Here is a 16,278-nt window from a genome sequence, read left to right on the forward strand (position 1 = left end):
GTAAGTATCATGCCTTATTCGGTTTTCAAAAGACTTGATTTAGGTGAGCGTCTACCATCCGATATAACCCTTCAATTGGCCGATCGATCTATCAAGATTCCAAATGGGAGAGTTGAGGATGTCCCACTTAAGATTGGGGAGTTTGTTTTTCCCGTAGATTTTGTGGTGTTAGAAATTGAGGAAGATGAACATATTCCTATCATCCTAGGGAGACCTTTCTTAGCTAATTAACTCGGGAGCTTTGATAGATGTGAAAGGAGGCCGCATTACTTTGAGATGTGGTAAGCAAGAGGAGAGTTTTAAGTTGAAACCAATGCATGAGTCTCTATCTTTTGTGCAAGATATGATGTGTGCTAGTTCCTCTCGTTCTATTGATAATGTATGTATGATTGACTCTTCTACTAACAATGCTCTTGAGAATTTTGATGATGTTCTTGCAATTTTTGATAGCGTGAAGGTTAGTGAAGAGGAAATTATGATTCCTAAGCTAAAGGATGAGGAGGAAGTTGAGATTCCAAGTTGGTTTGAGCTTAGTTTTCAAGAAGAAGAGGAAGTTTCTATGGTTATGGATGTTGAAGTTCCATCTACATCGAACAACAAGCCAAAGAAGAAGGCTCATGATTCAAAGAAGTTGAGAAAAAGGAAGAAGTTAAGAAAAGAAAAATGTGAATTTGAGAAGAGTTTCATGGAAATTTCATCAAGCAACAATGGAAGGTTGCTTAAGATTGAAGAGGATTTTGCTCTTTCTACTACCTTGAAAAAGGTGGTGTTCTTTAACCATCCATGATTTGGAGGAAGGGTCGAGCTTAGGACCATAAGCAAGCGCTTCCCGGGAGGCAACCCGGAGTTTCTAACCTTTCTTTTTTATTTTTGAATTTTTCTTGTTTTTCTCTCTTTTATTACCTTTTCTTTTCCTTCACTTTTCCACTTGTTTGGATTTTTAGGATGAACTTTTCGAGATTGGATTTCTTCAAGTTAGCATGATGAATGGAAGGTGTTTGCAGCACTTATCATGATTTTGTTCGATTATAATCGAAAATTGAGGTTAGGGGTAAGAATTTTAGAGAGGTAAGTTAGGAAATTCATGCTTTGAAAGTTGAAGGAAGTTGATGCCTAGTGAGTTCTTGTGGTGGGTACATGAATCTCTAACTTTGAGCTCACTAAAGATGTATTTTGCTACTGCCTATGTTGGTGTTCATCACCATCATGATTCATGTACGCACCCAAGAAGTCATTAAGCATCAAAGAAAGAAAAAAAAGAATAAAAAAAAAGAAGAAGTAGAGGGAGCAGCAGGTGCGGGCGCACAAGACAAGTGTGCGGCCGCACACCTGCTATGTGCGGGCGCACAGAAGGAAAGTGCGGCCGCACATGTAGCCCGGCATCCCCCCTATGATTCTTCTTCTTCTTCTTCCTTCTTTTTTCATCCCTCATTTCTCACTCCTTCATTCACGCACCTCTTCTCCTCTTAAACCCTCATTGTGCGCATCACTATCACCTCCATTCACCATCATTTCTTCATCAAATCTTCACAAAAATCACTCCAAATTCATCTAAATTCACTCAAAATCCATTCTACTCATCAAATTTCACACAAATTCACCCAAATAAACACTCAATCTCTCTCCTCCATAGTTGGGTAAAATTGGGGCTTTTGTGTATGCTTGGAATTAGAGGCTCTAAATTGCTCAAACTTACTTCATATATGGTATAATCATCTTTCCTTATTTCAATTTGGTTAATGATATCATATATATGCTTGATTGAAATTTTTCTATGAGCATGAATAGTAGTAGTATGGGTTTTGTGATTTTTGATGCTTGTTATTGATTTTGGATGAAATTTTGTGATGTTTGTTGTTTGAAATTGCATAACATTGCTTTGTTTGTTGATTTTGTAGCCCTTGTCATCAATTTTGGTTGAAAATTCTTGAGATTGAAAATTGGAATTTTTGGTAGTAAGGTGTTCTTGTTGGTTTTGGTTGATTGGTTGCATATTGAATTGTTGGTGAAGGTTATTCTTGGTTTTTTGGTGTTTTTAGTTGAATTGGATTGAACTTGTGTATTGAAGAAAGTGTGGTTCTTGGTTTGGTGCTTCTTGGAGTATTGGTATTGAGCTTGATTGATTGATTTTGGTGAACAACTTAGCCACAAAAATGTCAAAACTCATCAAAAAGTTCACTAAAAAGAGAAAAATCGATGTATCCATCGAAGAACCCCGATCTAGCACATCTTCTTCACCCTCTCAAACACGATCACCAACACCTCTTCCCAAAAAGAAAAATCTTAACCCCGATCAAAAGACCATCTATCAACAACTAAAAGATGAGAGAACCCTCAAACCGACCCGCCACTATCTCCAAAGAGACATGACAAGCTTGGGGATAGATGAGGATGTGAGGTCTTTGCTCCTTAACTTGAGAATGGGCTCTTTCATCAACAATGCCTTCCGCACCTATAAGGAGCCGACTTTGGAATTCTTGGCTACCTTGGATGTTGTGCCCATGGGAGGGCAATATCGGGTGAGGTTCCAAATTTTCGACCATTTCTTCGATCATTTTTGGAAGAGTTCAATGCGACATTGGAATTTGATCCTCATGGGGATATTCTTAATGTTGAGCCGTACATCTTCCCGGAGTACGATCAAAATTCATGGTGGGAAGATATTTCGGGGGGCAATGAGTTCATTACGAACAAGGCCAAGATTTCAATGGTGTACCAACCTTGTCTACGGGTAGTGCACCGTCTTTTGCAGTACGTTGTATTTCCCAAGCAAGAGTTGGGAAAAATGAGCAAATTGGAGCTCAAGGTTCTTTGGTTGGCCACCCATCCCGAATATTGAGGCTGTTTGAACTTGGGATATATGTTTGCCACTTATTGTCTTCAATTGAAAGGCCGGAGCACCGGAGAGATACCATGTGGGGGCATGGTAACTAGGCTCTTGACTCGTCTTCGCCTTAGTCACTACTTGCCTTTTTGCAAAGAATTTGGAGATAGCACTACTCTTTACCTTGATTTGAAGCAACTTGGTCAAGTGTAATTTATCTCAAAGAACTATGACGATGGTAGGTATGAGTGCTTGCGAAACAACAAGCATTGGTGCTACTTGCCCAACCCCGGGTTGACTTCCTTAAACCGGATCAACACCGAGAACGTGTGGCACGTTCCCAAGTCCTTTAGGCGCCCAAATTTTGACTCCAAGGAGGATGATGATGATGAGGATGAATTCCAACAAATTCAACAACAACAACAACAACGTCAACAACAACAACAACAAATTCCACAACAACAAGTTCCACAAGAGCAACAAGAACAAGGGCAACATACTTATGAGAATCCCGATATGAAGGCTCTTAGTGAGCAAATGAGCGGATTCCAAATCCGTTTAGATGGCATGTACGATCAAGACTTTGAGACACTTTATACCCAAATGAGAGGTATCTCGGAGATGCAACAAGGTATGTTTGTACAAAAACAACAACAACTCTATGATGCGGAGGTTGACCGCGGGAACATTGTTTCCCCGGTCAACTATCCTTACTTCCCGCCCCAACAAGGTCCTATACCTTCGTACGGGCATCTGTATTGGCCGGGTCCTTCCGATCCCGGTACCGAGCGTCGCTTCGATCCGGACGAGCAAGGTAATTACGATTACAAGGCTCCCGGTGGATGCGACTATAGGGGTGATCCTAACTACCCCCATGTGCATGAGAACCACCCCTACGAACTAGCTTTGCCCGATAATTTCACCCATCTTGCTCCTTGGCAACAAGATAACTTCAAGGGGCATTATGGGTGGCCCGAGGGTTTCACCGGAGGATGGGAGCCTTATCCAACCCCATCCTTCGATGACCACATGGGAAACAATGACCCCAATGGGGCCGGGCCTAATGGTAGTGGTGGTGATGGTAGTAGTCATTAGTTCCCTTATGCTTTTTGTGCTTTTTGCCTCCATCCCTTATGTTTTTTATGCTTGTTTTGTATTGTTGGGATGTTGAGATGTATCTTTATTTAGCTTGGGGAAACTAAGACTATTCTCGGTAGCCAATACTTGTTCTTGAATGCATACCTTGGTTGCTTGTTTGTTTCTTATGCTCTTCTTGTTTGGTTTGCTTCCTTATCTTGATCTTTATGCTACTTCTCTTGTAGCATGTATGCTTGCCCGATTTGCTTGGTTACTTGTTGTTGTGATATTGATTTGACTATGATGTTGTTGTTGTGATTGCTCCCTTGTATCCAAATCCCTTTAATCCAAAACCCTTTGATCCAAATCCCTAAAATCCAAATCTTGTAGTTTAGTTTAGTTCTCTTTTTAGTTAGTTATTTTCTTGTTTTCCTAGATTTTCTTTCTTTTATTTCTTTTAATCTTTGATAGTTTAGCTCTTATTTTGCTTAGTTGTTTATAGTTTTTGCTTAGTTTAGTTTCCTTTTATTTGTTATTTTCATTTCTTTGTTTTGAAGTTACTAACCATTTTCTTTGTTTATAGCTTCTTTTATTTTTCATTTTCCTCACTTGGCTTCTTGAAGATGCTTTTGGTCTTGAAATGCAACGAAGGTGGTTTCTTTTTGCCCTCGTTTATTTTTGCTAAGCTTTGAGCCCGGTGAGACCTTTCTAATCTTTCTCTTTACTTTTCTTTGGTTGCATAGAATAGGATTAGTTTAGGGGAAGTTGAATGGTTCGAGGATGAATGCTTGTTAACACGTAATGTGTTTGGGATCGATGACGATGATGTCATTCGATCACTTGTTTGTCGATTGGGATTTATATGTGTTTAACTTGCTTTCTAGTCCATTTCACCATTTTTCTCCTATTTTTCCTTTTTCTATGTTTCCTTTTCTTTTATTTTATTTTCTTTTATTTTTCTTTTCTATTATTTTCTTCTATTTTCTTTCTTATTTATGGGATGATTTTGAGGCATATTTTTCATTTTTATTTTTTTTTTGAATTGGGCTTTATACATTTGGCTTTGTCTTTTGCATGATTTTCTTCTTAGGTAGTAAAGGTATGCACGGTTTGAGACTATGTTCGGTTGACTCTAGGATAGGTGTATGCTAGGGTAGTTGGTTTGAACTAGAAGGATCATGAAGCCGGATTCTACTTGTTTATGGTATGCTTGGTAGTTGCTCCCTATAGTCAATTTGACACCATTAGTGAGTTTTTGCTATATCCATGTGAGGTTCATTGTTTTTCAAGCCTTCAACCTACTTTGTATGAGCGGCGTGGATCCTTGACTATGCAAACCTAATCTATAAAGCTTGATGTATGATTCTTAATCCCGAGACCGAGCTATCTAGGGAGGACAAAGGCACATTTTTCGGGGTGGTATTTTTTTCATTTTTAGGATAGTTTGTTATTCTCTTTGTTTTTGGGTTTACATTTGCCTTCTTGCAACCATTTGAGCCTATTACCTTCTTTTCAAGCCACATCTTTAGTTCTTTGGCCTTTTGTTTCATTTTCTTTTTATTTGGTTTTTGTGAAGCAAATTGATCATGTATGATGGAGTTTGTGGTGGATAAGTTGGAGATTTGGTTTTTATGAGTGCAAGTTTGTGATAAAATTTTCTTTGTGAATAATGACAAGTGTTTGTGTAAAAGCCGTCCTACTTCATAAAAGGCATGGACTAATAAACAGCATTATAGAAAAAGCCGTCCGAATTTAGCAAAAGGCAAGGACATTGCAAGTTCGAGTTATGAAAATGATAAAAAATAAAAAATTGAAAAATTCAAAATTCAAAAAATATTTTGATGTATTCTTTTCTCCTTCTAAGCATTGAGGACAATGCTTCATTTTAGCTTGGGGGAGAAGCGTTTACGCTTTTTGTATATATTTCTTGTGAGTATAGCTTCAAGTAAGCTTGGGGGTGTTGTTTTTGTTTGGTAATTTCTTGATGGTGGTGTTAAGGATTGATCACCCTTTTGCTTCACTTTTTAGGAAAATCACCAAATTTTAAATTTTAGCCTACCTTCACCCTTTATGCCTTACTTTACAACCTTGGGGAAAGACCTTTCGACCTAGATAGTTGAGTCACTATTCGGGGGAGGGAATCATGGGTCATTGCCTAAGGAAAGGGGATGCGTAGTCAAGATTGTCAAGTAGCCTAATTAAAATCTTTTTTTCCGGTTCCTTCGAGGAATCATTGGGATGCTCACTAAGGGGAGATTTGAGACTAGTGGGGAGAACGCGGTAAGATCGTTTGTGATGAACGTGGATTTTGATGTCTAGTTCCTATGCCTAGCATACCCTATGTTTCAATCAACCTTAGATTTCTTGAAAAGTGCATACTTTGATTACTTGAGAAAGATTTTCATTCATTTGCATTATGGTCTCTATGTAAGTTCATTTCGCAAAGGTTTTGTTTTATTTTCTTTTCTTTTCTTTTTATGGATTTGCCTCTTTGATGTTTGGTGGAGAGTTATGGGTCAAACTCTTAGGATACCCTTACGAGACCTCACTCGTCCTCATAGGCGACTTTGGGGTTTAAAGGGCTTGTTGTAGCTAAAAGCAACCGTGATTCCTACGACAGTGAGTCTTAGTGTACATCCTTATCTTGAGTCTTTCTTTTTCATTTTTAATAAATTTTTCATCCTTGTTCTTTCTTGCTTTGTTTTGCTCGAGGACGAGCAAAAGTTAAGCTTGGGGGAATATGATGAGTGACATTTATGGCACTCATTTGATCTCTTTTTGGATGAATTTTATTTCATTTTATAGCTCTTTTCCTTAGTTTTCTTTAGTTTTGCTCCTTATTTCTTTACTTTGTGCTTTTCGTAGTTAGTTTCTTTATTTTGCGCATTTTCTCGTTTATTTGTTGTTTTTCTCTATTATTTGTTTCTTTTCTTTTGTTTGTAGGTTATGATCGATCGTACAAAGATTCTCGAGCTTCCCTTCAACGATTATCATTGCTTTTGATGCCTTGTGCTAGTGTATTGAGCTTCAAGTCAAGAGGAACTCGAAGAGCAAGTTTCAAGACCGGTGCACACAAGCGGTGTGGACACCATCTATGCCTTGTGCCCACCAAAATGGCCATAACTTGCTGCCTACTTCGTTGTTCATCACCATCACCAAAGGTCTTGTGCACCGGATGAGCAAGGATGAAGAAGGGGGGAATACCCATGTAGGTGCGGGCGCACAGGGGAGATGTGCGGCCACATAGATGGCGCGTGCGGCCGCACATCTGGCGTGTGCGGGCACACCCCTGTGGGTCTTGTGCCCGTGTGCCCCTTCTTTCTCCTACGTGAGACCGCATCGACGTGGGTCTATTTTTGGACGTCATAACCGACTTCTCCCTTGTATATATAGTTATTTCCTTCTATTTTTGGATAAGTTTTACATTAGAATTCTTTTTTCTTAGTTTTTGATTAGATTTTAGAGAGAGAAACTCAAGTTTGAAGAGAGAGAAATTCATGGTGTATTGTTGATGATTCAAGATTTCTTCATTACAAATGATCTTTGATCAAGTTTTGTAAGGATTACTCATCTTTGTTTTCAATATAAGTTTGATTTTAGTTGATTTCATTTGTTTTTCATATTATTGTTGATTGTTTGATGTTTGATTGAAGTTTGATTGAAGTTTCCTTGATTTTTGTATTGATTTTTAGATTTCTAATATGTTGATGATGAAATTTTTGATTAGTTGTGTTTTGATTTCAATTACTATGAGTAGTGAGTAGTTTGCTTGCTAGGGAAATGGTGAAGCATGTATGAGTAATGGATTAGTGTAATTGGGGATAATTAATGGAGTTGATGATGTGATTAAACTTGGTTGATGATTCATGTGCATGTGTGTGATTGATTGAAGTTTGGCCACCTTTGATTGTTGCACTAGATTGCATTGTAAGTTCACATTGATACGGACCATTGATTTGTGACTTGCATTTTCACGATTAAGGTATCTTATGATGTTTCCTAGCTAGAGTTTATCGTAGTTGACGCTAGTTAGACCTCTAGGAGAATAGCTAATACATGTGGATCCTAGCCCTAGTGTTTATACCTTTGATTTCATACAAGTTCATTTGCATTATTAGCTCTACTTCTAGCTATCAACCCCCGCTCTTGACTTCGGAATAGCTTAGCATTAGGCAATAGACTTTCAATTACCATTCCCTTGGGTTCGACCTTGACTTGCTACTATACTCGTATAGGGGTTAGTTAAGTTTATAAATATTGTTTGATTGGGTGGGGAAGGTAGCCCAACGACCTACCGTTTCGCCGCTCATCATGTTCTGCCGACATGATACATCTACTTTGTGTACAATTTTTTTGCTTGAAGGCATGGAATTGAGTATTTGTGTCTGTGAGAAGCTGAGTGCCCTGAGAATTGTCAATCCATACATTATAATAGTTCTATGTATTTTCTGCCTACTGGCTACTTCTGTATCGAATGCTTTAATGTAAATGAGAAATCGATCATGAGAATGTGAATATGATAATATGTTGTATAAAATGATTTGGTGTATAATTTTTATTCTTATTTATATGATATAATAAAAATTACAGTCCTTATAAGCTATTAATTGATTTCTTTATTTTTTTTAGCAGCTGATATTTGTGTTTACGAGTTTTTCAAGACATCTTTTTTTAAGAATGAGATCTATGCTCCCCTAGGAGCTCAAAAAAATGGGCATTGAAATGAATAATCTTTCTGAAATTTTGCCATAAGCTAAACATAGTGTTTCCGAAAACCTGTAGCAATAGCAAATCAGTCGCATTATTGCAATTAAGCTACATCTGCTACATGTCTGACATAAATCATGAAGTCGATGGTAGAAACTTATAGCTGACGGAGGTAGTAGAAACTTATAGATGTTTTTTGCAACTGTTGCTGCTGTTTTTTTGGTGCTACTACTTTTTTTTTTCTGCTATTGTTGTCTATTGCTGACTCTTCCACTGCTTTGCAGCGACTGCTATTTTCTGCCATCGCTTTTTGCTACAGCTGTTTGCTGCTACATGACGTCTGTTGGAAGCTTCTATTGCTACTTGCTGCCATTGTCGTATTCTATTATTCTTTGCTGCTACATGATGTCTGCTTGAAGCTTCTGTTACTAGCTTGTGTTCTTATTTTCACAATTTTTTGTAGCTACATATCAAAGTTGATTTTCTTTGTGTTTGGATTATTATCTTGTTTTGCCACATTAAAATTGGTGTTTATGGATTTTTTTTTTTAAAGAATTACGAAATTATTTCAATCCAAAGTATTATCTGTCATATATGTTAGTCTCATTCATAATTGTTAATATTATTTTTATATTTTAAAATATATTACAATTATAATAATAATAATAACTATAACAATAACAATAACAATAACAATAACAATAACAATAATAATAATCCAAAGTATTTCATGGGATCGTGGTCGTGATGTATGTGTTGACTTCACAGGGTCTTCACCTTTGACATAGACAGGGCTATATGACTTTGTTCTGGGACCGGTTGTGGTTGATGCGGCTCACCGGAAGCGGGTTAAGTATGAAGCTTGTTGTATGGTGATTGGATATGGTTTCATTCCATTCTCCTTTTCTTCGTTTGGGGAATTAGAGAAGGAGGTTGTTGCGTTGCTGAAGCGGATTCAGAGGTACTCGATGACGCAAGACATTGGGGCCCGTGCTGTAGCTCATATATTCACTAGGGTAGACTTTGCTATAGCTAGAGGAGTGGGGGCCCAGATTGTATCTCGGCTTCCCACTAATTTATTGTAGGTTGCATGACTTTTGTTTTTGAGATATAATAATAATAATAATAATAATAATAATAATAATAATAATAATGATAATAATAATAAATAATGTTACCTATTAAATAACAAGTTATTACATTAGTTTGCAAAAAGTGATACATAATGTCGTATAAAGTGTTACTATATGTCATATGATGATTGAAAAATGTTACCTAATAATCAACAAAGTGTTACATTAATTTGAAAAATGATACATAATGTCGGATAAAGTGATACCATATGTTTGAAAAATGTTACTAAAGCTAAGTAAGTGTTACATAAGAAATAAAAAGTAACACTTTAAAAATGATACCAATAATATAAAAAGTGTTACATAAGAGGGTTTATAGTATCACTATTAAAAGTGTTACCATACGTTAGCCAAAGTGTTACATAAGACCTTAGGGAACATGGGCGGAAGTATCACCGAATAAAGTGTAACCTATTGTCTATAATAACACTTTTACCACTTTATGTAACACCTTTTGGGAGTTACTTGAAGTTAGTTTTGTACTAGTGGAAACAATATAAAGTAGGGGAACCCGACATCTTAATAAGTCTGCTTCTCTCTATACTTGAAATCTAATTCCCACCATCGACTATAGACTAAACTACTTAGGTCAAAAGAACATTGAAAGGGTTTCGATTTCATAATCAAATTGATAATTCATCTTTATTTTTAAATTTTTAATTATTATAATTTGAACATTAATCATTCTACAAATGAACATGAAGTCCATCTAAAATGAGTATTGATAATAGATTAAATTTACACAAAAATTTATATGAGCAACTATTAAAATGTGATTGACCATATATTTACATGAGAATAAGTATATAATGAAATTCAAAATTAAAATAAATAACTGACAATATATTTTTAATCATGTATCCAAATGAATATGGATATGTATCAAAATTCAATTAAGATTCTATGTAATAAATATGAATGTTTCACGATACTGAAATTTTGTAGAATTAATGAAAAAATTAAAGAAGTATATATATAAATGAACTCTATATATTTAATGATAATCTATTATATGTAATAACCATATATATTTATATCATAAATGAACATCTATCAAAATAAAAATGAACATTTATCAAAATGAGAATGAACATTTTATCAAAAACACAATTTAATAATCCTACAAAATAACAGAAAATTACAGCAATTGTACATTGTTTTCAACTTTCTTGTCCAACAATCCTACAATATGAGAACGCAACATAATTAATTTGAAAAAATAGAAAATTCCATACTCTAACATAACTTAACTATAATAACATCAATTCTTACCAATATTTTAATATCTAGAAAAAAAATATATATCAAACATTAATAGTATAATTCATCCAACATTTTAAGATTTCTTTCTATGCTTTGACAATCAATTTGGGGAAAATTAAGGGTAATAAAATCCATATTTAACAATTACATGAAATTGTTGAATTGGAAAAAAGAGAGATACAAATTAGTACATCATCTATGAAATTGCGTCGAAGATGAAATTCTGGTTATTGGTGACGTGAATAGATTATGATTAAACTATTATAAGGAAAAAAAATGAAGGTTTTTAGAGAGAGATTGTGGAAAGGATGAAGGTTTTTGGAGAGAGAAAATGGAGTTTTTTGGAGAGAAAAAATAGGGTATGAATGTTTTTTGGAGAGAAACAATGGAAAATGAAATTTTAGAGAGAGAAAATGAAGGATGAAGGTTTAACCTACACTTGGATTTAGGCATATATAATTAGTCAAATTTCTTGGAACTGCTTGTCTGTGTGGCCATCAGTGAAGCCTTTTCAAATTACTGTTCATTTTTTTTTCTTTTACTTTTTTTTTAAGAGAAAATACAGTATATACAAATTTAGATAGCTGTTATTAAATGTGCAAAACGACATGAACTTCGGCCACAATATAAACAAGCAACCCCACATAGCGTAGACACTATTCCACTAGACACCTATAATTTGGGCCAAAACAGATAAAATACGGCACTCTAGCGAGAGGTCGACAATATTCGACTTCGCCTACACTTGACACTTTCATTTAACAATCAAAAGAAAATGGCTGGAGTAAAGATCATTCAAACCCCATTCCACAACACCAGCAATCTCCTGCATCCGACCTTCCATCCAAGGACCTTATGGAAGCTGTGCTCACTCCCACTTTGCCGCTCCGTACCAAAGGACTCGAACTCAGAGGGTTCCCAACCACAAGGAGACCCAAAGAAACAAGAATTACTGGCCAGAATAGCAATGCTTCAAGCTCAAAAGTATCGACTTACAGATTACTTGGACGAGCGGTCTGCTTATCTGACTCAGTTTGCTGAAGAAGCCAATATTGAGATTGATGCAATCGGTGAAAACGCATTAAAAGATCTAGATGAAGCCAGTGCTCGGGTCTGCTCATCAATTTTATTCTTCTTCCTCGAATTTTAAATTTTAATATTTTGTAACACAGTACTTGATCCGATTTATGATAAGCAGATAATGGAGAATATCGAAAGCAAGATGCAAGCCTTTGAGGAATCATCAGAGATGAGCAAGGAGGAGATTGCAAAGAGAGATAAGGAGTTGGCAGACTTTGAAGGTGACATCGTAAAGGGGCGAAATGAAGGATTGTTCTTTCAGAGCCTGCAGGAAAAGAAACCAGTAGATAAAGCAAAGGCCAAAGAGGAAATAAAGAAACTTGCTGCTGTTACTAAAGATACTGCTGCATCCAAGGTCAGAAGAAACATATACCTTGCATTGATGGGTCTCATGGCTATCGGTATTGCTGATTCATATATTGCTTCCTCACCAGACTGGCGAAAAATAGCTGTTCTTGGAGCAGTATTTATAGGTTTGCTCAGCCAATTCATCTATGAGCAAAATTTGTTAAAAGATAGTGAGAAGGATGATATACAGGATATAGATAATGAAAAAAAGTGAAGGCAGTTATTTATTCTTCCATTCAGCTATTTAAAAATTGCCGATATTATGTGCTAAAATGTTGTAACTATCTAGTAAATACAGGCTATACAGCGTAACTTCATAGACCCAAATATTGCACATCACTTAGATTTAATACTGTCATACTAGCTGCTGGTTTTGCATTGTGCATTGGTTTCCCCATTTCAGGGATTTTCTGAGAATTCTGACGGCAACAAAACCTATTAAGTCAAGCATAGTTGATGCTTTTAAATGTATTATGCTGTGAACTGCATAATATGCATGTACTCAATAATGGAATTTGCTTTCAGTTGTACTCTGCTGCAAGCTATTAATATAACTGAGTACAAGCATAAACCTAAAAATTGTGCTTCTTGGAAAGCTAACAGTGAGTAATGCATGTGAAAATAAGTTTATCAAGATAATCATGATAATTGTTAAGTTAAGAGGCATTGTGTAGTCAAATATATATTAATGGCTCCAACACTGTTAACCTTTAATAAACAAATACATCAACTAATTCTGAAAAGCTCCATCAGATTTCTAACAGACCAAGTTCATTTAAAAAAGAAAGATAACCTGTCAGAACAAAGTTAAAGAAATTGCATTTAGAACAAAAGTCCCAAATTTGTTTACAGGTAAAAAATTTATTTGGATACATAAGAACTACTACATTAGTAGAAATATTGTTATGAAGTCCAATGATAAGGTGAAATGGTGACTCATTACCCTGTATTACTAGTTTTCAACTATCAATTGCACTCAGGACAATATGAGAGTGTATTTACAACTGATTCAGGCAGTCATTAAAGTATCTCGATAAAGTTGTGCATAAGATAGTTTCTTCATCCAAAAATAAAATTGGATAATTTTATCAATTTCATGAATTGACTCAAATTGAGCTCTCTGATCAAATAGACCGCAGAACAATCAAGTCAAGTAATGTCAGAAGAATTTATGTTTGAGGGCGGCCCCACAGCAACCAAAGTGCAATTCTGTCAAACTATACTGACAAAAGAAAAAAAAAAAATCAAGATTTATCCTAAATGGTGTATTACAGTCAAAAGTCCTTAATACCAGAGGTCAACTATTTTTAGTAAAGGCCTAATCATATTATCGTTAATTGCAATAAGAATTTTAAGAAATCCCTGGCTTTCCAAGTGTTCTAAATTAGGACAGCGCCAAATAGGCAAAATATATACTGCACCATTATATGTAATAGTATGAGAATGCAAATTAATGCAGGGATAACAAGGAACAGCATTTGACAAAGTTTTATGTATATTTGACAAAGCTAATACAACATTGATGGACAGGTAGCTAAACAAGATAACTAATTGTTCCATATATTTAGCAGACTTTAGTGAGAACAACTTATGACATTTCTAAGAATTGTATCTTAGTGAATTTAAGATAAATTACAAGCCCCTTTGCAATTATAATCTTAGTGGATTTAAGATAAATTAAAAGCCTCATAAAACTTTATTTTTAATACAATAAAATGGATCTTTCAAATTTATCCATTTGTGATATCTTAGCCCTTCTAGTATTCAGAAACATAGTATTCAGAGACATGTTTCAAGAACAGAAAAACTTTAAAGAAGAGTCCAAGACCCTTGAACTTATAGTGGTTTCAAACTTTTGAAGGTGTTATGGGCTTTTCTATAGTAAAAAATGACATACCAAAGCTAAATGTTTAAGGTGAAATTTGTTTTCAAGAATAAAAATTCTAAAAAAGATTAAAAAAAAAAAAAAAAAGGGTGGTTGGATATAGAATATTTTCAATGGTCTCATGTCAAACAATAACAAGTCTTTGGTTCTGTTGTTCTTGTATCAAACCATTCTTCTCTACATTGAAGATGATAAGTTAAACTATCCAAGATTTGGGTGTTGCTGACTCATTGTAGGAAAAAAAGGATGTTGATAGGTGTAAAAGTAACTATACACTATTAAACACAAATTATTATACCTAAACAAGCTACTAACAAGTAGTGGCAAGTGAAGGGTCAAGCCACGAGGAAAAGCGAGATGAAATACAAAGGTTGTGTATCAAGCTAATTCGAAGTTGGGAGAAATGGTTTGTTCTAACAACCAAAGCATAGCAACAAACTTAGGTAAGTTCTATCAAACTTAAAGTAGTAGGGGATGGGGATCCACACAAAATCATGGTAATCAAGATAATTGGGGTATAAATCAACGAAAGCTTAGCCATGACTATGTAGAGAACAATTAATCAATTAAAGCTTAGTAAAGACTAGAACATGGAGAGAAATCAACAGTATACAAAACAATTCTCCAACTCCTAAGCTTTGATCCCTCCTAGGCCTAATCAATCACTCAATCAAAGCCTTAATCCAAAAAGTGGGGTTGACAAAATGAAGTAAATTTTATTATTCTGTGTAGCCATCAACAAAAATCTTCCTCCTACATCCCTTATGATATAATGCCTCGTCCTCATGCAAATCCATATACGTTATATCCTTCCTAACTCCTTCCAACCAAGTCATTTTCGGTCTCCTCCCTCGTTTAACCCCTCCATGGTCTAACTCTTCCACTCTTCGTACTGGTGTGCCCTCGGGTCTTTGTCTTACATGCCAAAACCAAAGCAAGCGATTTTCCTTTAGTTTATCTGCAACACCGGCCACACCTACTTTTTTGCGAATAACCTCTTTTCTGATCCTATCTCTTAGAGTGTTCCAGCACATCCACCTTAACATGCGCATTTTCGTAACCTCCATCTTTTTAATGTGCTCCTTTTTAGAAATTCAGCATGAAATCAATTAAAAAAACCTAAGATCACATTTCCATGCCAAACTTAGATCATATGATCATGCGCACAATCAAGGGTAGCTAAGCTAATCAAGTCAAGAAACATGTACACTTGATCTAATCACTTTAATCACAATGCATTAATCACTCAACTCCCTAAACAGGCTCAATTTGTTAAAAAATAGATACACTTCATATTTACAACAAATAGATTAGTTAATTCATGAATAATGAAATTAGGCATGCTATTATTGTAAAAGGAAAAGACAATGTTAAGGAGAAAAAATTGACGTCTAACAAAAGGTTTAGGCAGTAGCATCATGTAAATGCTTGAAATGCAAATTTAATTTGTAGAACACACACTTTTAGGAGACAAAATTAAGTACATTTGTTTTCCTCTTTATATTATTGTGTAGAATTATTGTCCACCATGCTTCCAACAAAGTGGTGTTAAAGCCAATTTGTGATATATGGCAACAAAAATAATGTCGTAGCTTTTCAATATAATAGACTCACAAAAGGAAATTATGATATGTGGTCTCTTCAGATGAATACAATTCTTAGTGCACTAGGAGTTTGGGAGGTTGTTGAGAATGGCTAAGTAGAAATTGCATATAAGTCTTATGATAGGTTTTGATGATTGTGAACAAATGATGATTATCTAACTAATATGTATATTGAGATGTGCATGGACAAGCCAGGAAGCATGAAATTTGTTGAGTACAGATAAGAGCATCATTGAAGATGGTTCCCATCGTACAACGTATATTTCATGCTTAAGTTCCACGGGAGGAACACAAAGAGATGGACTCTAAACGTACAAACATATTGTTTAACTTTGTATGAAGTTCCTAAGAATAATG

At 35.4% G+C, this 16,278-nt stretch overlaps 1 protein-coding gene across 1 annotated transcript; it reads left to right on the forward strand.

Annotated features, from left to right (window-relative positions):
• Positions 1-11,673: 11,673 nt before the first annotated feature.
• Positions 11,674-12,822, forward strand: LOC145598402 (uncharacterized). Its single transcript, XM_081654748.1, has 2 exons — positions 11,674-12,115; positions 12,203-12,822. Exons 1-2 carry the CDS (start codon positions 11,780-11,782, stop codon positions 12,644-12,646), a joined length of 780 nt encoding a protein of 259 aa, XP_081510874.1. The 5' UTR covers positions 11,674-11,779; the 3' UTR covers positions 12,647-12,822.
• Positions 12,823-16,278: the final 3,456 nt, after the last annotated feature.

The sequence above is a fragment of the Chenopodium album genome, chromosome 20 (assembly GCF_948465745.1).
Source record: "Chenopodium album chromosome 20, dcCheAlbu1.1, whole genome shotgun sequence".
Classification (NCBI taxonomy): domain Eukaryota; kingdom Viridiplantae; phylum Streptophyta; class Magnoliopsida; order Caryophyllales; family Amaranthaceae; genus Chenopodium; species Chenopodium album.

What these genes read in the sequence shown, in the direction of transcription:
- LOC145598402 (XM_081654748.1), top strand. Translation starts at nt 11,780, where the DNA reads ATGGCTGGAGTAAAGATCATTCAAACCCCATTCCACAACACCAGCAAT. An exon ending in TAGATGAAGCCAGTGCTCGG is followed by an intron (nt 12,116 to 12,202) that starts GTCTGCTCATCA and finishes TATGATAAGCAG; the next exon opens with ATAATGGAGAATATCGAAAG.